The following is a 27,379-nucleotide window of genomic DNA, read 5'->3' on the forward strand; positions in this document are numbered from 1 at the left end:
GGGCATGTCTTGTAAAGAGAAAATAAAGCAAGAGAAGAAATTGCTTCAGCTTAATTTCATATTAAATAATAATTTATTTTCTGACTGATCATTCTATTTAGTAAATGACTTAACAGTCACATGCTTCCAACATTGTTTTATGGGAGATCATTAAACTGGCTTATGTTCACAGCAACTCAAAGAATAGTTAGAAACAAGCATGAATCCACAAGACCTTTCAAGAAACATCTAATTTCCCCTCTCCTCCATGATTTCTCTTTTCTGAAAACTCCGTAGCCTCTCCGCTTTTCCTGCTAGCTTCTTTCCTTCTAGGGTTGCCAACCTAAAGATTTCTTGGATCTTCCATCTTCAGAGATCAGTTCCCTTTAGGGGTGGGCATGAACTACAAAAATGTGATTTTGTTCAGTTTGTGGTTCATGGGTGAATCAAACTGAACCACAAATTAAGTCAGCTCATAAATGAACTGAGCTGGGTTCATGACATTTGTGGGGATAGCCTGTTCTCATGGTTGATTTATTTCAGGGTCTAAACAGTTGAGTCATGGGAGCAGGCTGCCCCCGTAGCTTAGCTGTTTCTGATCTAAACAACTGAGTTGCAGGAGCAGCCTGCCCCTATGGCTCACATGTTTAGATCAGAAATAACTGAGCAGTGGTAGCAGGCTCAGCTGTTTTGATCCCAAAGCAGCTGAGCTACAGGAGCAGGCTGCCTTCACGGCTCAGCTGTTTCCAATCTTTTGATGGCTTTCACAAGGAGAAAGCAGGGGTTTAACCCCCTGCTTTTTGCTCCTCACAAACCTCCATGGACTATCTTAAACATTCAAATAGATTCACAGGCTGCCTGCAGTTTGCAAACCATGAACTGGGCAAAATTTATGAAAGGATTCATGAGTCAGTTTGTACTCATCTTTAGTTGCCAACTTGGTTGGGAAATTCCTGGAGATTCAGAGTGCAGCCTTGAGGTTTGAGGAGGAAAGTGACTTCAGCAGTGTATAATGCCATAGAGTCCATCCTTCAAAGTGGCCATTTTTTCCAGAGGAACTGATCTCTGTCAACTGGACAGCAGTTGTAATTCTGGGTGATCTCCATTTGAAGGCTGGCAACCCTAGTTCCCCTGGTGGAAATTACTGCTGGGGGGGGGGGTTGAATCTATCATATTCTAGCTTTCTGAGGTTCCTCCCCTCCTTGAACCCCACCCTTCCCAGGCTCAACCTCCCCAAATCTCTAGGTATTTCCCAATCTGGAGGTGGCAACCCTATTTCTTTTACACTGCATAGTCAACTTACCTTTATCTGCCCTCTGTCTTAAGCTTTGACTCTCACATCTCCAGCAGCCTCTACCTTGGAAAAATATGGCCTGGTTGTGTGATTTCAGCCTCCGTGCCAGGCCCACTTCCATGGTAGGTACCCTCAAGGACTTGTAGCGGTAAGTACTTCACTTTCCCCTGTATCCCCTCCCCACCTCATTCCCTGCTTCCCTCCCCCAGGCAACCTCTATATCCTATTCTCTTTATCTGTTTCACTCTTTCCTTCTCAGTCATTCACCAACCATCCCTTTATTTGATTTCATTTTCACATATATCTATTATTTATTTACATTTATACCCCATCTTTTTTCACAATGGGAATCAAAGCAGTTTATATTATATTATATTCTCCTCACAATAACCCTGTGAACAATAACTTTTTGAGTTAGATTAGACTGAAAGTATGTGACTGGTCCAAAATAATCCAGTGAGCTTCCGCAGCAAAATGGGGATTTAACCTTTTTCTCCCAGACCCTATTCTGAAGCTCTAACCACTGTACCACACTGGCTTTCATATGGTGCTGTTGAACTGTAGCAAGCAGCCTTGCCTAGTTAAATCTTGCAAAATGGGAGGAAGAAATCATCCAGAGGCTAGTACCAAGTCTAGGTGGACCTCAAGGTCTCCTAGAATTACAAGTCCAGATGACAGGAATCTGTTCCCCTGGGGGAAATGCCTGCTTTGAAAGGTGGACTGTATGACATTATTTACCGCTGTTACCTTTCCCCTCCCCAAACTCTGCCCTCCTCAGAGTCTACCATAACATTTCCAGGAATTTCTGAATCTTGAGCTAGCAACCGTAATCAGGCCTAGCCCCAAACAGATCTCCCTTAAAGATCAAAATAGCCCTGCCCCCTACCCCTGCCTTTTAATGACAAAACTAAGCTTTGAACACTGTGGCTGCAAAGCAATTGCCACTGAGGGAATCCACTGCTTAAAGCTACAGATGTCCCTTTTATCATTTTCAGGGTATTTTAAAGCTCCCGTTAGATTTCACATATTTGTGCAAAACTGGGGCCCTTTTCAAATTTGCACACATATCAGTGTGTCCAAAGATATGGCCAATTTCACTATTAGTCTATAAGATATAAGTCAAGAATTTTTTTTTTATTATTCCACTTTCTGATCTGAGACATTTTGAGAGAGGTCTTGTTTACAAAATCCAGGTTACTGGAATGCTTAAGACAGACAAATTCATCAATACTTTTGTTCTGCCACACTCCCTGCTTTGTTAAAGAGCTATTTCCAAAGAATGAATGGAACCATTAAAGAAATTCAGAGGCTATCTAGCTGAGTCCTCTACTCACCTAGCCACTAACATTTGCTTCTTTCATTTTAACTAGTACAATCCGGATCATCAAAAGTCTCTGGCAGCCAAACAATGAAGCTAGAGCCTCTGGACCTGGCACCCGTATTGGCTAAGATTCCTGATGTCCAGATGTGGAGGGATCTGAAAAGGGTAGCTGTCCCTTGTTGATCATTAATTTGCAGGTGATCTCTCCTCTGTGCATGTGCAATGAAGGATGAAAAACGGGAATTATGCTAAATATATTTGCAGGCGGGCCTAGCAGGGGGCACCATGCAACCAATAAAGGCCAGATATGCCATGGATTGTAGTTAGTATTTTTTCTTTATTTTTCTCAGTGTACTAGTATGTGGGAAATGGGGAATGCCTGCTGAAATCTCTACAACCAGAGAGATGGTTAAATGAAGCTTTAGAGTAAGGCTTCAGTACCTAGAGTTTGTGGCTAGAAATAAATGTTTAATTAAGACACTCATAATTATTTAACACAAATAGTCAATTTAATTAACCCACCCACCTAAGATAACACACTCCTGTGGTGTTGCTTCAGATGACACCCTAAGAGAGAAGTGGGCTGATTTGCCTGGGGTGGTGGTGGTAGCTATCAGAACAAGGAGGGTAAGAAAAGGTTTTCTGCCCCAGGTTCCTGACTGGGCTATGAGCTGGTTGGGGAAAGTAGGGGAGAAGGTACCCTTACACTGAGTTGGGTGGTTAGGTCATCCTGCCACACACTGACAGCCTATCATCACACTGCATTTTTCTCAGTAATAGGTGGATCATGTTTCTGGCTCTCAGTTGGTAAACTTGTACTCATCTTTTGTTTGGAGCTGTATTGCCCAAGTCAATGACCAATGACTCTGGTTCTGGGGATTTCAGCAGGCATTCCCCATTTCCAACATACTTTCAAGCACATCTTCACAGCAGTGTGCACAAGAAACTCGCTTTTTGAAAAGAACAGCTGGAATTCTCAAGAAATTGAGCTCCATGCCCAATACCACATTCTGTGGTACTTCCATATCCCACAAATCCACAACATAAATGTGGTCCTGGGTACAAATATTATACTTGTACAAATAATTATTCAGTGCTCAATCCACTTTCCTTTTGAACAACAACTACACTTAGTGAGGTGCAGAAATTGGCTTTTTACACAGACAAAGGTATAGAGCAAGACTCTTACTGTGTTGGGCTTCATATTGGGCCCCATGGTGCTGCAGCTGTTGGCTGCGCCTATAGCAGCCTTCGCCAGCCTTCAAGGCCTGCTTAAATAATTTCTCTGCTTCCACAATAGTTGTTGCTTCCTCTTCTGCCAAAAGAATATAAGCAGTGGCACACCTATCAGTGAAATAAATGGCAAAAGCAGTCATCAATAGCAGAACTAGAAAACAGAAAGGCATTTGCTAGGACATACAGGTGAACATGCAGGTTTTTTTCACCTTATTGCCACAGAGTACGCGCATGGTCTGGACAGTCTCAAATTGCACACTGAGCTCTCACGCCCACTGAGGTTAGCCCATGTTCTTCAGTGGAGCTCTTTATGTGAAAGGTGGTCCATGGAAGATATTGGGTTGGATCGTACCTCTAACCTAGCAATCTGCTGATTAAAGTTCAAAGCCTTTGACTAGTAAGCGTCGAGTTACCAATGAAGAAGCGACTCCTGCTGGCAGTAAAATGGCCGCAGCCTTTATTTGCCCCCTCAACAGAGGGTTGGCACCCAAAGACCAGGTAAGTGAGCCTGAAAACACCCCCAGCCGTCCGGCTGCTTGTATGTTTAAGTATTTGAAAGGTTGTCACTTGGAGGAGGACAGGATGCTGTTTCCGTTGGCTGCAGAGGAGAGGACACGCAGTAATGGGTTTAAACTACAAGTACAACGATATAGGCTAGATATCAGGAAAAAAATGTTCACAGTCCAGAGTAGTTCAGCAGTGGAATAGGCTGCCTAAGGAGGTGGTGAGCTCCCCCTCACTGGCAGTCTTCAAGCAAAGGTTGGATACACACTTTTCTTGAATGCTTTAGGATGCTTAGGGCTGATCCTGTGTTGAGCAGGGGGTTGGACTACATGGCCTGTATGGCCCCTTCCAACTCTATGATTCTATGAGTCTATGTCATACTTCGTGTCGCTCGGGGGCCCTGTCCCACTCCCAGTCGGGAGGGCAGATCACACCGCGACATGGAATTTTCACCTAGGAGGCGACTTGTTGAGAACCAGCGGGCGTCCGCCTCTACCGGCTACCTCGGCCGCCTGGCCACAGGCCCCTGACCTCCCAGCCGGGTAGGTTGCGCCCTTATCGTGGCTGGCCTCGTTAGAGAGACCCCCTTTTCTAGGGAGTCCCGTACGCAAACGGGACTCCCTACAAACAGGCTCCTTCCTGGTCAAAAACCGCAGCTGTGACAAATAACAACTTATTTATTATTATTATTATTTTTAAACAGAAACATTAAGGGTGGGTAGGAGGGTGGCTGTCTGCAATGGCTACGGCATTAAGAGGCCGGGAAACCCCGTGCGCCACCTTATATAGGCGTGCGCATCACCCCCGGCACGTGACACAGGCCGTTGAGGCCCCTGCCGAGCCAGCAGGACGTCGCTCTCCCTCAGCCGCCGCTACCACGTCAAAGGGCGGCCAGGGTAAGTCCCGTCCTTCTCCTTCTTGAATTTAAGTGGCTCTTCAGGTGGAGAACGAGCCATTCAGGTCAAGAAAATCTCTTTAGGCCAGCCCTTTTCAACCTTTTGACCATGGAATAATTTTTCAGGTTTTGAGAAGCCCAGGAAGTGATGTCAGGAGGTCATGCCTCCCTGTCAGGGGATGTATAAATAGTTTTTTACCTCTTTCATGCAAAAAATATGTCAAAAATCATGGATTCCTACTGAGGGTTAATTTTAGCATAAGGGTTCAGGTCAGCTTAGGAATGGTTTGGGTTGTGGAGTGATTAGTTTTAGAAGGCCCTTGGCTAGAGTCCCATTCATCCCACGATTTAGCACTCTTCACTACAAAGTGGCTGTGATCAAGTACATCGTCAGGAAGACTGTCCAGGTATATGACAGCTGCCAACCATGGCAACTGACAGGGATGCAGGACAATTTCAAAAATAAGTATTAGCCATTTTGCTTCTGCTTATCATTATTTATTTCCATCATTATATATTCCCAAGTCTTATACTAACAGATGAACATGAGACCAATTCTCCCAGCACCTATAAATAGGAAAACTACCTGAATGTCATATTTCAGTATGTACCTAAATCACTAGATAAGAAAAAAAGTGGATAACTTAGGTCATAAGTTGAATTTTTAGAAGTTTGGAAATATACTTACTCATTTAACTCTAGGGCTTCGTGTGCTGCAGAAATTCTGGCTTGGGGGTTTCTCTCTCTCCATGCCTTTTGCATTACTGTGGAAAAGAATTTTCTTTTAAATTAGAACATCAATTTGGCACCTCCCAGCCTAACATTCTATGGGCCAGATGGTTCATGAAGTCCCAAAGGATAATCAGGCAAACTCGGGATACCTGATCTCCCAACTACTTTACTCTTTTAGTGCCATCAGAGAAGTCAGAGCCTACATTTGTGTGACTTAATACTGGCAATAAATGCTGGAGGATGATGATGAAGAAGAAGAAGAAGAAGAAGAAGAAGAAGAAGAAGAAGAAGAAGAAGAAGAAGAAGAAGAAGAAGAAGAAGAGGAATTGGTTCATATATGCCACTTTTCTCTACCTGTCTCAACGTGGCTTACAGTCACCTTCCCTTTCCTCCCCCCACAACAGACACCCTGTGGGGTAGGTGAGGCTGAGAGAGCCCTGATATTACTGCTTGGTCAGAACAGTGCTGTGGCGAGCCCAAGGCCACCTAGCTGGCTGCATGTGGGGGAGTGTAGAATTGAACCTGGTTAGGCAGATTAGAAGTCTACACTCCTAACCACTATATCAACTGAAACAGTGGGCCATTCCGCACGACTTTAATATAGCACTAGTCTTACATTTTGTTTTCACCACTAAAATTGCGTTCCGCATGACGTCGTGAGCAATCTGCAACACTCCTGCAACACTAGCGCCAAAATCGCTTCGTTGTAGCGATTTCCGGGGAATCGGGAAAAGTGGATTCGCCCTCAGAAAAGTAGATTTGCCCTACACTCTTGCCAATAACCTGCAACACTTGCAAAAAAGACATGTGCGTTCTCAATGTAGCGGTTGCAACAAAGTCGCTCCCCCTGGCTCTCTCCTCCGAACTTCCGGCAAAGTGATCGCCATTTTTTCCCCCTCAGAGTGAGGAAAGCAACGAACCAGCAAGGCTTCATTCACCCAGCGAGGCTTCTCCGGCTACAGTCCCTCCACAGAAGTGCTTTAAAGCTCCCCTAAGTCCCCAAGCACAATACAGCCCCCTGTTCACCAGTTCCCTTTAATTTCGGCCAAAAATCACACCCGTGCGGGGGGGGGATTTTATTTTCCACTCGGGGGAGAGTGGTAACGATGAATCGCCAGCTTACATGCCAGCTAGATCTCTCCGTTGTAACGAATTAATGCATATTCGTTGCAACATGTTTTTTTTTTTAAACCTGTGCTTAAAGGGCAAGGGGCTTTTCCGGAGCACGATAACAACCGCTCATTGGCTGTTCCGTTTGATTGACAGCCAGGGGGCGGGAACAAGCACAGAAAAAATTGCTTCCTTTCTAGCAATTCCTGTGAGACCGGAAACCTGTGGGGAACGAATGAAACACTACTGGATTCCACTACAAATGAAGGTATGCGGAACGCCGAGATTCCACTATTTAAAATAGCATTTCCGCTTTGTGAAAGCAATTGGCAACATTGGTCCTTGTGCGGAATGGCCCAGTAAAATGTGTTAAGCATGGTTTATATCAAGGACAAGGTGTTTTTTCTCTTCGTCTACATTTAAATCATACAGTCTCTTGCTGTATAATTGTTGGAATGCCCATTTCATTGCTTTATTTGATATCATTCAACTTCCCTTGTCCATCCATATATGCCTTTTCTCCAATGAACTCAGAATGGCACTTGAGCTTTATAAACATCCAGAGTAGATTAGATTGGAAGATCACTACTTCCCAGGGACTTGAATTTGGGATCTCCATATGTCTGCTCTCAACAAGGGCCAGGGCCTTTTCGGTCCTGGCCCCAACCTGGTGGAATGAGCTCCTCAGTGAGCTGCAACATTCTGCAGGGCCTGCAAAATGAGCTCTTCTGCCAGGTCTACGGTTGAGGCTGGGGCATTGTGGGGGGAGATTGATGCCCACTCCCCTGGTGTCTAGCTACAACTTTGGGTGTCTTGTCTCTCCTGCCTCCTCCCGCTGGAGGTAGTAATAGGAGTTGGGGATGGGGGGGGGGGGGGTTCCGCCATGTTCCTGGAATGTCAGTTATTGTATTGGCATTTCTTGTCCATTTTAAGGGTTTTTTTTAACTGTAACCTGTCATGAGCCTGCTTGGGAGTGGGTGTAAGAAATTAAAAAATAATAATATTCCCAGTTTTCTAGCTAGTGCCCTACATTGGCTTATGTTTGGTCCCCTTCACCAGCTGCATCAGGGTGAAACCCTTTCCATCGAGTCTCTGTGAGAATGATTCAAATACTTGGGCAGGATTGATTAATGTGTCTCTCTTATGCAATCAGTAATGGAAAATAGGAATTGAATGTAAAGATCTTTTGTAATGCAGTGGCTACAGTGTGAGATCCAAATGTGGGACTCTCAGGTTCAAATCCTTGATGAGGACAATTATCTCTAGTATATCATCATAACTGGGCAGCTGTGCCTAAAGGAAATTTATTTCTATTGAATGTTGTTCATGCAGATGCTTTCTCTCCTGGCAGGGGAACAGGGCAACATGCCAAGATGCGAAACAGCTTTAGCGCTCTGCTATATATCTCAGGCTGTCAAGATGCAGAGGTTGTATAGAGCCAGCTTTGTGTAGTGGTTAGGAGTGCAGACTTCTGGCCAGCTGGGTTTGATCCTACGCTGCCCCACATGCAACCAGCTGGGCTCGCCACAGCACTGGGTGACCTTGGACCTGCTAAAGCCCTGCTAAAGCTGTTCTGACTGAGCAGTAATACCAGGGCTCTCTCAGCCTCACCTCCCTCACAGGGTGTCTGTTGTGGGGAAAGCAAAGGGAAGGCAACTATAAGCCGCTTTGAGATTGCTTCAGTTAGAGAAAAGTGGCATATAAGAACCAACTCTTCTTCTTCTTCTTCTTGTGCTAAGACAGCTGCCACTGTAGTTTCTGCCTGAGTCCACCATTCAGTATCAGGCCAAAATAGTGGAGAGATTAGCACACTTTCTGGTAAAAGTTTGCAAAGAAAACCTCACACCAGGGACACTCCCCTAAAGGAAATGTTAGGAAAAATGGTAGAGTAGCAAAAATAGCTAGAGACTAGAGAATCTATGCATTCAAACAGGCAAATGGAGATACTGAACTATTCTGTGAAACTACAAATCTACACAAGTGAACCCATCCAAACAGAGTAAAGAGTTGAGTAATTTACTTGCTCCTTATTTCTTAAAATATTCACAAACTCAAAAGTGTCCAAACTGTGAGATTCTTACTGGCATCTGCAGGCCTTAAATGGTCTGTATCACATGTAAAGAACGTTTGATGATCCTGCGCTGAAAGATTCATATCATAGTATGTCAAGGGTTCTCTTCCGGTCACCCAAGTATACCTACAGAGACACCGAAGTCATACAGTTTGGTTAAGTAAATATACAGCATGTTTGCCATATAGGAGATGATAAGAATTAACATTATGTAAGCATATCCGCAAATTCCCTCCATGTCTTTACCCAGGTCATTCTACCCAATATTTGATCTATTAGAAAGCCCTTTAGTTGTGCTTGGTTGGCTGGGGGGTGAGGAGAGATGGGAACTAGGTTATGTCCTGCTTAGTTGTCTATAAATTAAAAGCAAGATCAATAAAGAGTAGAAGAGGAAATCCGGTTTTACAGGGATCTTGAACACAGATTCATATGGAATATGAATAGACAACTTAACTCTAACTTTTATCCATGTTTTTGATATGCATTTGCCTTAAATGAGCAATGGAATGTTTTCAATTTAACCTGAATCTTGGTTGGGTACAGAAATATCTCACATTGTTGAGAGCATTTTTTTAACAGTAATGCTTGAGCTGGTGGAAGAAGGGGATGTGTATAATTGTATACACCAACAGTAATGTTCTTTGGATGAGATCTTTGGATCAGCAGTCATATGCGGTCACTGTGTTTGAACTATGGTTCTGTGCAGCACTTACCGGTTATATTCAGCTCCTCTAAATAGATTTAGTGGGTTTCGCCAGACCTTGCATTCTGTCACAATGGGAGAGAGAAAAAATCCACAAAATTTCTGATCATTCATTCAGTTCCAGTCTTTATTTAGATACACAACTGTCTTCAAGTAAGCCATTGCAGATGCACTTTATATAGAAACATCAGAGGTATCAGAATTTATTTACTGTGATAGCAAGCATATGTGGCATGTGTATACAAACAAATTTAATAGCCATATATTGAACTAGTGAACCCAGTTTTGTCTGCTCTGACTGCAGTGGCCCTCTGGGTAGTCACATATGCATGGTTATTTACCCCCACCTCCATTTTATCACAATTTCCTGGTTTACAGATAATGATAGACAGCATTACAACAATCTTGGCAAACATATTAAATATGGGTCTATATTTGAGCTTCTCTCTTTTAAAACATGCAGGACAACAAGGTAAAATAATAAAAATCCTCTATTTTATCAAAGTCAGAGATAAAAAGAAATCATAAAATTCAAAGGTGACTCGTCAGGATGGAGAAGTGGTGGTGTGGGAACTAACAAATGGAGTCCCAAATGATCAAAATGGTTTCTGCTTCCAGTTTCACTCGCAGGCGGAGCTTCCCAGAGGTCTCCTTCCTAGAGGTCTCCAAACCCCCAGTTTCATGTGTCAGCTGGAGGACAATATTCTAGAATGCTGTTTGTTAGACTTAACTTTGTAGACATGACCTAGAAGTCAGTCCTGGCTCAAAATTTGACATAAATATTTAGTTAAAAACAGAGTGTCCTTTTATGGATGCTTTTTTATTACAGTGTCATGCTGCCAGTGATTTCACTCCAGAAAACCACTCATCAAATGTGATTTACTGCCCTGATTACTCCTTCAACACTTTCAGTGTGATTGTGGGATGAGATGTTTCACTGATCGGGCTGTGGAATAGAAAATCCAGAGCTTGTTTACTTCTTCAGTAAAATTAGACTGTCCAGTTAATATTGTTAATCAGTTGAAGTTTCCACCACAATCTGCTACTTTAATTCTTGCTGTGGTACAAGGGAGGTGGGGAAGGGATGGGAATAAATAGTACCAGCTGCTGACCTTGAACAGGGCAGAAGCAAACAAGTACTAATAAGGTGTATTGATATTGATCGGCAGAGGAAAATACATAGTGAAATGTTAGGAAAATGAAAAGTAGTTTTCATGGCTTCTTACCCAGCTCCTAAACGCCCCCCCCCCCGACCATTGCAGATGTCCAATATAAGTATTCAAATATATTCTAAAGTACAAGGCCATGGGAGAAGGGAAATCTATTACAAAAGCTTCAACTTGAAGAAGACTTAGTTAATAAATTTATTCCTAAATCTTCTCAGACATGCTGCGTTTCAACAGTGTGTTTCAAGTCAGTGTTACCTCTCTTTGTCTCAACAGAAAATTGAAGTTTGCAGGTCAGGGAGAAGATAGGTTCTTCATTATAGTACATTATTCTGGCCTAGATTGCAAAATTTGCTCTGCTTGTTTTGTTAGAGCAGAATAGGGTGTGTACAGGACCATGTATGGTTGGCAACTCACTTCTCGGGGAAACCGCTCGGACATATGGGCAGGAGAGTGGGTGTTTTAAGTTCTACCTCCCAAAGCCACCCAAAGCAGTCTGCTAGCAAAGCCTACTGCTACTCCTTCAACACTTTTTTTAATGGCAAACTAAAAACAGGAGAATAAACTCTTCTAGTGGTTCAGATTTGGCCAAGGGGCTTTCTGTAGATGACTCCCACAATAGAAGGTCTGCCAGTTTTAGCTACGATAAGTCCCTAACAAATTTTCAAGCTGCATAATAAATGTTTACTACTCATGAGATCATGCAAGTAGCATGGCCAGACAAATCTGTGATGTTCTTCTGAAGACCCATCTAGAAAGCAACAGGAGATAAAGTGGTCCAACCACCACTTTCCTAGAAGAGACGATGAAGGAAAGCTAGAAGTAACAGAAGGTGAAAGAGACACTGCTGGTATCACCAATTTTGGTGCAGCCATATGGGCTTCTTAAAGGCTGGAAGGTAGCTGCTTCTAAGTTGGAATCTGACCCTTCACTTCCTAATCATACGGCACGGAAAGAGCACTCTTTCAAATTGTTGCTGTAATATGTTTCTCTCTTTTTTTAAGAGCAATATATAATTATTATAAAACAAAAGTAGGTATTTTAACAGTGCTTGGAGAGATATTCTTGTATGCAACAACATCATGCATCTTATATTCAGGAGGCCCTAAAAGGAAAGAGAAACCTACTGGAATGGGCACCAGGACTTGGAAGGATAGAGCAGCCCACAAGAGGAGCCTTCAGTCTTTCCAGACCTGGGCTAGCCTTTAAGTCCTAGGCTGCAACATGGGATCCACTAAGCTTCAAGCATGTGACATCATAGTCATATGACAGGAAAAGGCAATACAGAGTTATAGTGGGAGAGTGGGCAGTGGACCAAGAAGACTGTAGTCAGGAAACACAAACCAAGTACCAGAAGGTAGTAGAGAGGAACTCTTTCCTGTGTTTTGGTCATAAGGCATTTTTAACATAATTACCCTACTCCCTCTTTCTTCATACCAGTTTTGGGGGAGGTATTCATCATACAGGCATTAGAAAGATGTTGTTTTGCAGATGTGTATTTCACAACTGATATTTCTTGGATTTAAAAAAAATGCTGCAATTAAAATTAATAACTTGTACAAGTTAGGACTCCGGGGAGTGGTAGAGGACAGGAAGGCCTGGAGGATCATTGTCCATGGGGTTGTAATGGGTTGGACACGACTTCGCACCTAACAACAACAACAACAACAACAACAATAATTTGTACAAGACAAAAAAAATCTTCCTACCTGAAACACTCTGCCGATTTGAATCTGAATCTCCATTACTTGTATTTGAGTTGTTGGGAGAGTTGTCCACCCCACCCAGCAGAGGGCGTAAATGACTGACAGAGACCTGCTCGATGAATGAAGTCCCATACTTGCGGAAGTACCACCATTCAAATATCTGAAACAGAAGAAGAAGAAAATGAAATATATCCAGTTTTGTTTTTCCTTCTTCCAGAGTAATTTCTATTCATTGCCCTTATTTTAAAAACTTTCCATCTGTGTAGTTGTCTCTGTGTACATGTTACCCATAAGAGAGACTTGTGGGTCCATTCCACACACATTGGATAATGCACTTTAAGTGGTTTTGCATCTGGATTTTCCTGCACGAAACAGGAAAATATACTTCTAAAGTGCATGGAAAGTGCACTTTCTGTGGAATGGGTGATGAAAAATAGACAAGTTCCAAGGATCTTAACAATCTAAAATGGATAATGACAAATACAACTGAGGTGAGGTGGGGGAGATAGAAGGACATGGACAGAGATGGGTAGATGAATATGGGTAAATTCAGTAATGCATAAGTAAGGCTACATGTTAGGAATAAAGATTAAAGGGGTCGGTCAACAGGTTCTGAACAGTAATTTGACAGAAAGAAGAGAAATGGTATCATTTCCCATTTCAGGTAGCAAAGGCAGAGAGAATGAAGGGAATCATGCCAGAGGACACGAAACCTTCAGGCAGCTGTGGGTAGCAGAGTTGAAGAAATGTAGCTGATTTGTAGGGATATATTGAAGCCAAAAGTAGGACCAGGCCATGCAGAGCTTCAAAGCTATCCAGGAAAATGTGGTGGAAACAAAAAGGATAGGAAACCATTTCCTGCCTACTGCTCATATCCCAGAATCTATAGAATGTGCACAAAATATATTTAAAAAGCAAAACAAAAACCTAAAGCGCTTAAGTCTTTCTTGTATCCTAACAAACAGTTAATTCATAAATATCCTAGTCTGAATGTTTAAAAATCGTTGTTTATCTCTGTGTCCTCCCATACACACAATTTTAATGTTTGGTTTGGTCATTTAATTTTAGCATAATTGATTACATGAACAATCAAAATAATTTATTATGGTCATTGACAAGAATATCAAATAGCATATAAAGTATTAAAAGTAACGCTTATAAGAGATATAATAACCAATAGAATAAATCTTCCTATAAAACCAAAGCAATTACAATAAAATCATGTAATTAATTAGGATTATACAGTTAGCTGGTTAAGACAATGTAATAAAATAATAAAATAAACATAATTATATTAGTTCCAGAGTCCAGTAATCTTAAGAGCCAACCAGGCATATTTGGCAACTTTAAGAGTTAGCTCATAGCTTCTGAGAGCATTTCCATAAACTTAGTGGTCCTCTGGTTGGTAGGAAAGCCTGATAGTAAGGGAGCTATAAACTCTTGCTGAATGTAATTAGAAATATTACATTGAAATATCACATGCTCTGCCATTTCTGTGTTCCCATCTTGGCAGAAACAGGTACATTCTTGTACAGGGATTTTAAATTTTTTTAATTTTTTAAACCTAGGAAGGATAAGGTTTTTCTTTTGCTTGAAAGTGGCCTTAAGAAGCCTGAAGAAGGAAAAGGAACCATTGTAACAATCAAAAACAAATAAGTTCCTCCAGACAAAGAGTTCTTAATTTTAGCATATCAGTGACCCTTGCAAGAAGTTACCATTCCTATCTGGATATTGAAGACCAAACACATGAGACTGAGAAACTACTGATATGGGTGTGATCTGAATTGAGGACTGTGACAGACCATTTACAAACTGGAGGTTACATGCCAGGCTGCAGGCTGGAGTTTTAGTCGTGGCAGGTTGCCCCACCTCTTCCTGAACCCACATGGGGGAGCATTTGGACCAGTGTGCCTCATCTGCCCCCAATTTGTGTTCTTGCATGGGAGCTAGGGCAGTTAAGTTCCCAGTGCATAAATGGTCACAGACTGCACTTTTTAAAAGCTTAGAAGTGCTGTAAAACAGAATAAAGGACTGTGAAGGGTTAATTCTTCATGGTAACAGAGCTTTGAGTGACAGGCTGTTCCAAGCAATCTGAGCTAGAGGAGGCATGACCTAACCAGTCTGGATAACTTCCCCCACTGGTGAAGAATGTATGTTTCATAAATTAAACAACATGAATGTTCATATACATTTCAGTATTATAGTCACTGGTATTATAAACCCACATGCTAAAGAACTGGTTCTACTTATTCTAGCTTATTGACCTTGCTCAGAAAAAAATGGTATATTACTGGAGCAATCCAATGTTTTGAAAAGCCACTAGTTTCACAGCAGAAATCATTGGACTTTTTATTTTTAAGGAACTACCTTTTTAGAAGAGTAGATAAATTGATTTGCAACCACTCTGTTCAGAAAGGAAATTTGCAATAAGGCTAATTATGTACCATGGGATAATGTCAGTTCAAGGAATACCCAAGGTACCTTAATTAAGTAATGAGCTCCCATTACTTGAAAACAACAAGGCAAGGAAAGTCTCTGAACAGGTTCAGGAATGACAGTTATTTTTCAGATATGTCACTAATCTGAAGAGAACCCACAACTCTAGTGAAAACATTTTAGTTTGTATGTCCCATGGCCATACACTGAAACACAGATGGCTGTTTTTCTACTGGTTCTTTTCTTTGGAGTTTTAGCTGATCTGACATCATACTCTTTTACAAATTACAAAATACAGGACACTTTATAACAGGGTTGCCAGACCAACTTGTTGAAGACTGGAGGGAGACATGAATTATGTCTCACTTCTCTAGGAATTGCCAGAAAGTTGGTGGTAAAATCATAGAGTTTCTGGTGATTCTAGAAGACGTGTGGGTTTTTACCAGAACTGAAATCATGCTGTCAACCAGAAAGCCATTTGTTAAAAAAGAATAAAAGAAGGGTTTGCAACAAGCAGGGAATTTATTTGTTTTATAATATATAATATATAATATATAATATATAATATATAATATATAATATATAATATATAATATATAATATATAATATATAATATATAATATATAATATATAATATATAATATATAATATATAATATATAATATATAATATATAATATATAATATATAATATATATTATATATTATATATTATATATTATATATACTTTCTTTCATCCTTCTGTGACACAAGATGGATTACAAAATCAGGAAACAATACAATAATACAGCATAAGACATACTGTAAGCAGACCCAAAATGGATTTAAAAAACAACAACAACAACAATAATAATAAAGTTTGAAAAATAAAATTGTTTAGGCATCTTCAGTTGTCTCACCAGTATGTGTTGGGAGGTCATCTCATCTCATTATACATAAAACATTTCAGAATGTAATTAAACAGTACATGTAATTCTATTACACTTATAGCTGGTTTTATTGGAAACACTGGAGCTTTGATTTAAAAGGGGAAGTTGGCATATGACAAAGAAGATAATAAATCCTTTCTCTTCATCCCATTCCTCCCTCAAAATCACTAACCAAGTTGCATTTGGCCCTTTTGGGTATCCATAATTTTTCTCCAGGGAGGGACACAGTGGCTTGTAAGTAGTGATTTATTAGCAGAGGAATATTAGGAGAAAGAATTCATTCTTTTTCTCATCCTCCTTCTTTAAACATTAGCCTCAGGACAGCACTGCTTTAAAAGAAAAAAGAATCAGTAAAAGCTGTGTGGCAATATGGGGTGCGGGAGGCTCTGAGACAACGGCCTTCTGGACTGAAGAATATCCAGTCGCTCACTCGGGTCTCCCCTATTCTTTATACCCCAACTACTTACATTGAAATAAAAAGAGGGAACACAAGCATTAAAATAAAAACGGGCTGCATGTAAACTTTGTGTTCCCTAAAAGTTTCTTATTTACAAACCTACTAGACTAAGGGCCATTCCACACAACTTAAATGTAGTCGAAGTCTTCCCTTTTGTAAACGCTATTAATTTAAAGTTCTGCATGACATTGTAAACAAGCTGCAAAACTCCCACCAAACTCCAGCAACAATTGAAATTTTATAGCGCTTAGGGGGAAATCCAGAAAAGTGGATTCCCCCCGAAAAAAATGCTATACTTCTGAGCACAAGATGCAACACATCAGCGAAAGACGTGAGCATTCTCAAAATAGTGGTAGAAAGAATCTCGTGCCCGAGCTTCCGGAGACGCGATCGCCATTTTACCCCCTTCAATTGGCAAAAGCAACGAATAAGCGAGGCTTCTTCGGCTGAAGTCCCTCCACAGAAGGGCTTAACAGCAAAACAAAGCTCCCTTCTGCAATTGTCTTTAAGTTTCCGAGCACAATACAGCCCCCTGTTCGACACTGCCTGTTATTTTCAGCCAGAAATTGCACCCATGGGGGGGGGTTTACTTGAAGAGCGATTAAGTGCCAGCTCCTATGCCAGTAAAAAAGGTCTTTCTGAGACACTGAATGAACAAATATTCATTGCTACTGGTGTTTTTGGGTTTGTAAAAAACAGTTTTTAAAGGGAAAGGGGCTTTTGGGGAGCACAAACACAACAGTTCATTGGCTGTTCTATTTGATTGACGGCCAGGGGCGGGAAGAAGTGCAGAAAAATATTGCCTTCTTTGTTGTGATTCCGGCGAGACCGGAAACCTGAGGGGAATGAATAGACCGCTACTGGGACTTCAATATGCCACTAGAATTGAAGGTGTGCGGAATGACAAAATTCGACTATTAAATATAGCATTTCTGCATACTGCAAACATTTAGCAACATTGGTCCTTGTGCAGAATTGCCCTAAGGATATACTTGTGTGTGAAGAAACCAGAGAACACTATTTCTTAGATGTATTTTAAATTGACAGACAAGACATGGATGGAGATGAACAACAAAGGTTTATTTAACAGAAAATAAAGTTTTATACAGTCACAGATCAGGATATAAAATTAGACATAGTAAAACATTAAGATTTTAAAACATGTTGGGAGTGTAGGAATAAAATTAGTCATTGTTGGGGAAAAAGTTAAGTTAAGTTAAAAAGTTAAAAAGGTTAACTTTTTAACCAAAAAAGGCAGGTTTGAATCATGTAGACACAAAATTTCACTGTCTGAATTTCTAGGTGTGGACAGAGATCCATACTTGTGGATCGTGTTAGTATTAAAGATCAGTGGCAAAACTCATTACCTGGAAGGGATGTATTTTTATCATGTTTTTAGCTATGCCAGTGCCAGCTGTACTGCTTGAAAGAAGGTAACATGTCTGTTGCCTCCTGCCCTCAAACAGATTTGTGTAGTTCTGTCTATGGCCCCTATTCAGGAGAGAATTAATTGGGCTCGTAGCACAAATTGGCTATGGTATCAACGGTGAAGAGCTCTTATTTGATCCTATGCTCAGATGCCATTGTGCAATAGAAGTCACTGTCGGACCACTACAACTGTAAATCACTGTTACAGGTAATTGCATTAACACAATGCATTAGCTAGACACATTTATGAAAAAGGAGTCCTTAGTGCATTGTGTGCAAGCTGCAGGCATTAATGACATCTTAAAATTATGACTTTAAAATCACTCAAGTGACAAAAAATAGCCTTTCTGAAATTCAGCTAGAGGATCTGTGAACAGAAGCATTTACTGTCATTTTCTAAATGGTGTTAAATCCCCACTGAGTAATATTTGTTCAGTTCAAGGGATAAAGAGGTTTAGAAGAAGGTAATTTTTATACAAGATTAAAAACACTGTGCATCAGAACTGAAGATTCTTTATCTCAGGATGAATGGGGAGTATGGGTGTATTATTGCACATTATATGTAAAAGAGTTTTAAGGAGAAGCAGTATAGGCCATAAAGTCATCATTAGACTATAGTTACATTCAGACATCATACTTACCAACAGTTTAAAAATGTGCACAAATCACCTTGTTGCCTCGATTGTTACCTCATTCCATCATCCTTACTTCTTTTATGGATAACTGTGGTTAAAAACTCTGGTTACCTGTGATGTATGAATGCAGGTACATGAGCTAATCAAAATTAATTTTCACTGCCAACTATGGGCAGGGAGGGAGTTACTCTCATTGACCGTTTATGCACTGGGAACTTCACTGCCCCAGCTCCTGTGCAGGAGCACAAATCAGGGATGGATGAGGTGCACTGGGCCAAATGCTCCCCCATGTAGATGCAGGAAGAAGTGAGGCAACCCGCCACAACTAAAACTCCAGCCTGCAGCCCTGCATGAAACCTCCAGTGCGTAAACGGTCATTAACTCACATTCCTGTGTTCATATGTCACAGGTGACCAGAGTTAGAGTCTGTTTTTAACTATGACCCTCTGCAGAAAAAGAGAGATAAAAGCATTTGGCAACAAGATTAGCTCATGAATATTTTTCTTTAACTGCAATTAAATGTGATGTCTGAATGCACCCTATAACAACAAAATTTATGATCATAAAAATAAGATCTAAGGACAGGCTTGATTAATCCCAGACCCAAGGTAACCATGGCACCTAGTATTTTCAGCAATGATTTTGCTGTACAGTCTCTCAGCAGTTCTCAATGAATGCATAAATAACGTTTTTCTATTGCTGAAATCAGTTTTTCTATTGCTGAAAAGGGAAGGAAGGAAAAAGTTCCCTTCACTCACCAAAGCAGCTATATTTGGGATCATGGGACCTGCATGGAAAAAGCTGGGGGCAGTAATAAGGAGCTAGCTGGTGGTGACAGGGCTTCAGGGCAAATCCCCGATTATGCCCGCCATCACCGCCATCTCAGGCGCCGCTACCTGGCCCGAACCAGGCCCTCGGAAGGCCTGCAGTAAGGATTCTTCCATGTTCCTGGAGCTGCTGTGGGTGCCAGCAAGGGCTAAGTTGGGCCGGCCTTGTACATAATTGGAGGAGCTGGGCCTTTGACCTAAAACATCCCTGGAGAGGTTTGCTTACAATTAGATGCTAGTATATTTGTTGTGATGATAGGCTTTCTTCTGCTACAACTCTTTTATCACAGTTTGAATAAAATTATGAGAAACTGGGCAGAGGTTAGGATTAGATTTTGTGATAGCAATAATTAGAAATTTTGGTCATTAAAACATTAAATCTTGAAGACTGGAAAGTGAGTCTGCCACCTACATTTCTGGGTTGGCTCCTAGCCAAAGAAAATGTGTTAAGGCCTAACCTGATAATCTATTCAAGGATTAAAAATGTCTAAAATAACTTCTAAGCTATTGTTTTATTGTGTTGTTTTTTTAAAAAGTTTAAACCAAGAAAGTGATCTACATGGAAAACAGAGACAATGAGAGACATAAATACTGAAAAATGCTAAGCCATTACTCAAATATCTTGTGGCAGAAATATTATGGAAAGAACGTCCTAAGAATTAATTGATTTTTCAAAGTATATCACTGTAACTAATGCATAATTTTACAGTATGCCCAACTGGTAGAGATCCAGTCAATACTAGAGAAATAAAATACAATTACGTCAGATATTGCAGTCTTTGGAAAGTACATATTGGAAAGTACATATGTGGAATATAAACACGATGCTATTTTGGGTTTAGCTTGCTGTGGTCTGCACTGTATCAGGTTTATGCTGCTGATGTGATGTGACCAGATAGGTGACCTTTTTTTTCATTTAGTAAGAAAATGTAATCAAGCTTTAAGCATTCCTTGGACAAAACTAAGCACATCTACACTCCTTGGACAAAACTAAGCACATCCATGTGAAAATTAAGCATATACTGAACTCTTCCTCAATTAAATCAATGGAATTTTAAAGGACTCAACTGTCTTGACCATTAAAAATGTACATTTTGATGTTCTAAGACATATACAAGAAATAAAAATGTTTTCTACAGGAAATCTGATACTTTGGTTTACAAGGAATGTATCCAGCTTAAAATCAAGCTGCATAATAGATTTCTTCTCAACATGAAAATATTAGCTGTTTATAAATACCTAAAAATATAAACAACAGCTGATAATAATTATTCTGTCACTCTAAAGGCAAACAAATTTAAAATTGTCTAATGCTAAAATGTATTCTCATGCAAAATGTGGAAAAGTAGCCATGGCAAGATTATGTTCTTCACTGATTAAATGAAAAGCTTGCATTGGGAAATGATAAAAACATACTCCATCAAGAATGAATGTGAAGGACTCCGATCATGGTCAATTGCTATGTCCTTTGAATGTTAACATTAAGGCAACATTGCTGAAACAGTGGGGGAAATGCAGTTCATACATAGAAACAGAATTTAAAATTACGTATTGACTTTCAGTTTCGCTACATAAAACCAACTATGCCTAGAATTCTGAGGGGGGATACTTTTCTAACATAAATGCTTTCAAATACAAACGATTACTGTGGAAGTGTTGAGGATGAAAATTATCAAAGAAAGATCATAATTTTGCAGTATTGAATCTTATTATCCAAATGAACCAAATTTGTGAAAATTAACTATTACATTTTGTACTCACCAAAATAAGTCCTGAGATTAATGAGGAAGTGCCTGTTAGGGCCACGTAGAACTTGGGGGTTAATGTGTTCAAAAACATACTCACTGAAAAAGATAACAAAGAAACAAAGAAGTCACACATACTATTTTCTGCTCTTTCCTTATCTGCAAATCCAGTTAAAGATAAGATTGTCTTTATCTTGAAATTATTTTCCTACTTCTTGATAATACAGAAGGATAAGCAGCAGCCTTGTTCATAAGTAAGCAGCACCTCCCTGTTCTGAATCATTAAGGGGAAAATAATTAAGAAATCCCCTTACGAATAGCTGCTGAATAGGTCAAGCATACCATGGATGGTAATTCAGGAATGGCAATCAGCTGCACTTGAGGGTTGCAGGACATTCAGGGACAGACTGGGATGCAGCATACTGAGGGAAAATTGACAAAACACCTTGTGCAAGGTTATCTGTGAACAGAGGCAAAAGCCCATGCAAAAGGATGTTCCTAAGCATCCTCCAGCTCTTATGAGAAGCTCTATGAAGATTTCAGGAAGTCACAGGAGGAAGTAAAGAAGATCCTCAGGACCCCAACCAACTTTACCACCTGCAGCAATATGATCAGAGAAGGTGAGCAGGGTAGGAGGTTGCAGGTAAGCTGCAGGGATGGCCTCTAAGTAAAGAAGCAACCTAGCAGGCTTCTGGTGGGGGCAGGGCTGTAAGAGACAAGTGGAGATGGACAGGTGCAGACAGCTGGTGGAGAATGGCATCTGGTATAATACTAGGTGGATGGGGGTAGGAGGAACCTACCCAGGCTAATGAGGGCTTTCCTCCCCAGCAATTCCTGAAAATGGTCAAGAGAGCATGACAACCCGCTGATTATTTAAAGAGGGCCAGAAGCAGGCCAAGGATGCTGTTGCTGATTCCATCCGGGGCTCTGAGGAGCAGAAGTGAGTGAAAAGGAGGAAGATCCTGGTGTTGCAATCCCCCTCCCCTCTTCTCACTAAGGCCTGGTGGGCCCTCTGATGGCACAAGCAGCTACAATGGCAGGGCAGGTGGTGGCCAGGAGCTGGAGGAGCCTCAAAGTTCCATTTGTCTGTTCTGATCAGTGTCCACAGAATCCATTCCATGTATGCTAATCTCTGTGAGAAATTTCCAGGTCACAGAGAAAAATGCATTTTCTGGAATGGAGATTTAGATGGGATTCTGTTGGGGAGCGGAATCAGATACAGGTTATTTTCAGATGAACATTCCTGGAACCCCGTGGAGGAACTCCTTGTACTGTTTCTGGATCATGCAACCAGAGCTCATTCTCTTGTTTCACGGAAGGCATGTGTCCAGTTTCCTTCCCAGGATACAAGAAAAGTACCACTCATCAAGCACCAGTTGTTGTAAATGCAGTAACAGAACGGTCCAGGCTCCACAGGAATCCAAACCCTTGCTAAATGGCTCCTGGTCAAGCAGCTGCTATTAGGCTACGTCTCAGAACTACTATGGCAATTTTCTTTCAAGACATATTAGGCTCAGCAGATGAGGCAGTACTCCATACAGCATCAAAGAACACAGGTACACCTTGTCATAAAACATCGGTCAGGGCTATTCAAATGAACTGGATGATCTTGGCATATGTGGCTGTTCCAACAAACCTTGGGGTTGAGTATATTGCTATCCCAAGACACAAGGGACAAACTACATTGTCATTTTGACATCTCTTTAAGATGTAACGTGTACTTAGTTTAAAGTACCCTCAAGAGTGGATTTGGCTTTGTAAAACAGAACACAGTGGCTAACACAGTGGCTTTTTAAAAAAACATACCTTTAACATTGTAAAATTGCACTTCTGGATTTTGTAAAAGCCAGTACAAAACTGAGCTGACAGAGAACAATCTGCTCCCTGTGGGCATAGCCAGTCCTGGCTGGGCTCATTTCTCCTACAGGCCGGTTTAAACTGGGTGAAGCAGGAGAAGTGAGACCCACGAGCAGATCCTGGGGCTGGCTTCTCCTACAGCCCAGTTTAAGCCACAAGCTGAGCTGGTGGGAACAGTCTGCTTCCAACTGGTATAGCTGATCCTGGGGCCTGACAAACAGCTGCTCTTACCTCTCCACTGTTTTCAAATCTACCTGGTAATCCCCAAATATATTTGGGATTTTCTTCAGGTTTTCTCCCCAATTTTCCTGAGAAAACTCAGATTAATTTAGAATGCTGAAATGTACCCCAAAATACTAGTAAGGAGAGATTTTCAGCTTGAGTAGATCCAAATGCACACCCCTTCTGGTCCCTACACACCACCTGGTTCTAAACAGTTAATTTCTCTCTCTTTTCTGTCAACCAGTTTCTGTTAGGTATTTCTAGAGTCTAATAAATATATAAAATTAGAGTCCAGTAGCACCTTTAAGACCAACAAAGATATATTCAAGGCATGAGCTTTCTAGTGCAAGCACCCTTCGTCAGACTATGATCTTCTTACATGACAGGGAATATATAGCAAAAATCAATTATGTTTGCTATATATTCCCTGTCATGTAAGAAGATCATAGTCTGACAAAGGGTGCTTGCACTCGAAAGCTCACGCCTTGAATAACTCTTTGTTGGTCTTAAAGGTGCTACTGGACTCTGATTTTATTGTGCTACTTCAGACCAACACGGCTACTCCTGAGAAATATATACTGTTCGAAGGAAAGAGTGCAGCAAGTAAATATTTCTGTCTGATTTACACACATCTTCATTGCACTTGATCACAGAACAGACTGTTTAGTAGGGCCTCCCTTATGAGCGTCCTTACATGGCTTCATTGCAAAGTTCATGTGGCTAAGCTTTATTAAGAGGGAAGCCACCAACTGTATCTCATGATCAGGCATCATTTAATATGATTAATGGCTAAGCACCTAGTCAGCTTGCTTCCCCTAATTCAATAGATTTCCCTCTTCTCTATTAGTAACATCAGATTTTGAAGGGCTATCTTATGTTGATCTGCAAACCCAAAAAATGAAAAGGACTCATGTTGATAAAATAAATTAGTGACATGTGTTTTATGGACTACAGCTTAAGTCATAATTAAACTTGTCAGTCTTTTAAAGCAGCGGTCCCCAACCCCCGGTGTGGGGACCGGTAACGGCCCATGGATCAGTCAGTACCGGGCCGCAGCTCCTTCTCGTCCTCCTGCCCCGCTGCTGCCCTAGGGGCTGCCCTGCCACTTTGCCGCCCGCTCACCTTTGGTGCTCTCCAGCGGCCGCCATGGCTGGGGCTCCCCCTCAGTATGGCACTGCGAAGGTGCTGCTGGCAGCGCCCCCCAGTGGGTGGTGGGTAGTCAGGGGCGCCGGCAGGAAAGCAAGCGGAGAAGGGGCTCAGGCGGCAATGGCAATGTCCCTCGGCAAAAGACTACCCCCCCGGGCCCCAGTAAAATTAAGCGCTGACCAGTCCCCGGTGATAAAAAGGTTATGGACCACTGTTTTAAAGTGCTTAAAGACTTCTTGTTTGTTCTTTGTAAAGTCAAACTAGCAGCAGCTCCAAGAAGAGGGCTCATTATGGTCTATCATCAGTACAAAAACATATATTTGCCTGAGTGACAGCATCAAGGACTACCTTTTCTGTGTATGCAAATAGCCCCAGCTGAGAGTTCTTATTGGCATCTCATTCATTCATTCATTCATTCATTCATTCATTCATTCATTCATTCATTCATTCATTCATTCATTCATATACCACCCTCCCCTGACGCTAAGGGCAGTTTACATAAAAACGCAGAAAACAATACATGGAACTCAGCTTTTCATAATATCAGTAACATTAACATTTAACTATAACAGAGGTAACAGAATATAACGATGCAAACAGGTCCAGAGCAGAACGCATGGGTGTATCTCTGGGAAGGAGCAGGGGCCCTTGTAGATGTTGCTTATCACCTGGTCTCAACCAAATGTCTGCTGGAAGAGCTCCCTTTTCCAGGCCCTGAGGAACTGTTTGAGCTTCATAAGAGCTCTGATCTCCTCCAGGAGCTCATTCCACCAGGTGGGAGCCAGGACAGAGAAGGCTCTGGCCCTGGTTGAGACCAGGCGGGCTTATTTAGGGCCAGGGATCATTAGCCATGGTGGGGCATAAAGCTCTTTGAGGGACATAGGCAGGGAGGTGGTCCCTCAGGTACACTGGGCCCTGACCGCATATGGCCTTGAAGGTAATTACCAGAACCTTTAGCCTGATCTGGAATTCAACTGGCAACCACTGTAGTTAATGGAGAATAGGACGAATGTGGGTCCTCCATGGTGTTGCTGTGAGGACCCTGGCCACTATGTTTTGGACCAGCTGTAGTTTCCAGATCAAGGCCAAGGGCAGGCCTGCATAGAGCAAGTTACAGAAGTCCAGTATATAGGTGATTGTTACATGGATCACTGTGGCTAGGTGTTCCGGGGCCCGGTAGGGCACTAGTAGCTTGGCTTGGCGGAGGTGGTAAAATGTCTGCTGCACTACTTTTGTGACCTGGGCTTCCATTGTAAGGGAAGCATCCAGGATCACGCCCAGGTTCCTGGCAGAGTGAGCTGCTGAGAGCTGCATGGCATCTAGGGAGGGCAGATGCGCTTCCTCATATTCATCCTTCCTACCCAGCCACAGGATTGAGCTTCACTCTGTTTGAGCCATCCTGTCACTGCTTCCAGGCAGCTGGCTAATATTTCTGGGGGAGGAGGGATGGCTATCCTAACCTGAGAGGCTTTCTCCTTCTCCTTCCTGTGCCATCAATACCAGGCATGTAATAAAATAATGTCATCTGGACATTATTTCAGTAGAACCTTTCCCCACCTTTAAAATGTACCAGTACATAAGGAGAAAAAAAAATCATCACTTGTTGATCATGAAGTCCCATTTTGCTTCCTCTATAAGCTCCACTTGTTGTCCCTTATGGCTGTGTACCTTCTTGAAGCAAATACGAATCCGAATTTTGGGCCTGTGCTAAAGCACTTAAGAACCAGAGAGAATATAAGAAGAAGAAGAGTTGGCTCTTACATGCTGCTTTGCTATACCAGAAGGAGTTTCAAAGTGGCTAACAATTGCCTTCCCCCACAACAGACACCCTGTGAGGCAGATGAGGCTGAGAGAGCCCTGATATTACTGCTCGGTCAGAACAGCTTTATCAGTGCTGTGGCGAGCCCAAGGTTACCCAGCTGGCTGCATGTGGGGGAGGAGCACGGAATCAAACCCGGCTCACCAGATCAGAAGTCGATGCTCCTAACCACTACACCAGAATATGATAGCTCAGGTCCTCTCTGAGACCCAAAGGAGAACATCCCCAAGGAATGTTGAGTTCAAGCAACCAAAATCTGCTCAGGGTCCCCAGTCCCAATGAGGTAAAACTGGCCTCAACTGGCCTGGTAGAATGTTCTGCCTAGTGAAATCAGGGCTCTCCAGATCTTAAACAGTTCCAGAGGACCTAAAAGATGACATTGTCCCACCAAGTCTATGGTTAAGGCCAGGAAATAACATTCCTACTTAAGAACCAATCCAGCCAACTAATCATAAAGACAGTTTTAATATTATTGTAAATTTAAATTTACACTTGATGATGATGTTAGCCATTCAGACATGTCCAACTCTTGGCAATCCTATGGTTCAGCTGTCTCCATGTCTTTCCATCTTGCACCTCTTCTTTTAGTTGCAGAATGCTCTGGGCCAATGTCCATTTTGATAGTATCCAACCACCATGTTCTTTGTCAGTCTGGTTTCCTTTTGTTCTCTCCATGAATTGGATCACATGATACAGTCAATGTAAGTAAGCCATAGGTTAGTGATTCTGCATTCTAGTGATATATCAGGTTTCATGTGCTCTAGTATTTCCTTGTTCATGACTTTTGCTGACCATGAAATCTGCAAAAATCATCTCCAGCACCAGAGTGCAAACAAGTCAATTCTCCCCCAGTCAGCTGTGATAGATGGCAAAAAAGTGAGATAAGACCTGAGAGGTCCATTATTTTGAACTTGTGAATGAACTCAAGTTCAGCAATCTCACATTGTAATTGTAATTATTATAATAGCATTGTAATGTTCTCTAGAAGTTTCTTTGTTTGAGGACTGCCACTTATAAGTCAGCAAACGGATGATCTGGAAGATAATGTTCTCCTACTGTTTTTTTCGTGTTGCAGTTGTTAATGTCAGATTGCTGTCCATTTATTCTTTTACATAGGGCCCACTTGTCCAATGTCGAGAGTAAAAGGGCATTGCTGACAT

General features: G+C 41.6%; 1 protein-coding gene across 4 annotated transcripts in view; it reads right to left on the reverse strand.

Moving 5' to 3' along the window:
- The window catches only part of ST7 (suppression of tumorigenicity 7), a 103,278-nt gene that overhangs the window by 34,860 nt on the left and 41,039 nt on the right, over nucleotides 1-27,379 (reverse strand). For all 4 annotated transcript variants that reach the window (XM_077338431.1, XM_077338434.1, XM_077338433.1 and 1 more), the window contains exons 2-7: nucleotides 21,192-21,274; nucleotides 12,721-12,877; nucleotides 9,856-9,910; nucleotides 9,153-9,268; nucleotides 5,918-5,993; nucleotides 3,784-3,938 (exon numbers count right to left, since the gene is read on the reverse strand). In XM_077338431.1, the coding sequence (XP_077194546.1) occupies nucleotides 3,784-3,938; nucleotides 5,918-5,993; nucleotides 9,153-9,268; nucleotides 9,856-9,910; nucleotides 12,721-12,877; nucleotides 21,192-21,274 (642 nt within the window). The remainder of the gene's footprint in view (nucleotides 1-3,783; nucleotides 3,939-5,917; nucleotides 5,994-9,152; nucleotides 9,269-9,855; nucleotides 9,911-12,720; nucleotides 12,878-21,191; nucleotides 21,275-27,379) is intronic.

The sequence above is a fragment of the Paroedura picta genome, chromosome 5 (genome assembly GCF_049243985.1).
Source record: "Paroedura picta isolate Pp20150507F chromosome 5, Ppicta_v3.0, whole genome shotgun sequence".
Classification (NCBI taxonomy): domain Eukaryota; kingdom Metazoa; phylum Chordata; class Lepidosauria; order Squamata; family Gekkonidae; genus Paroedura; species Paroedura picta.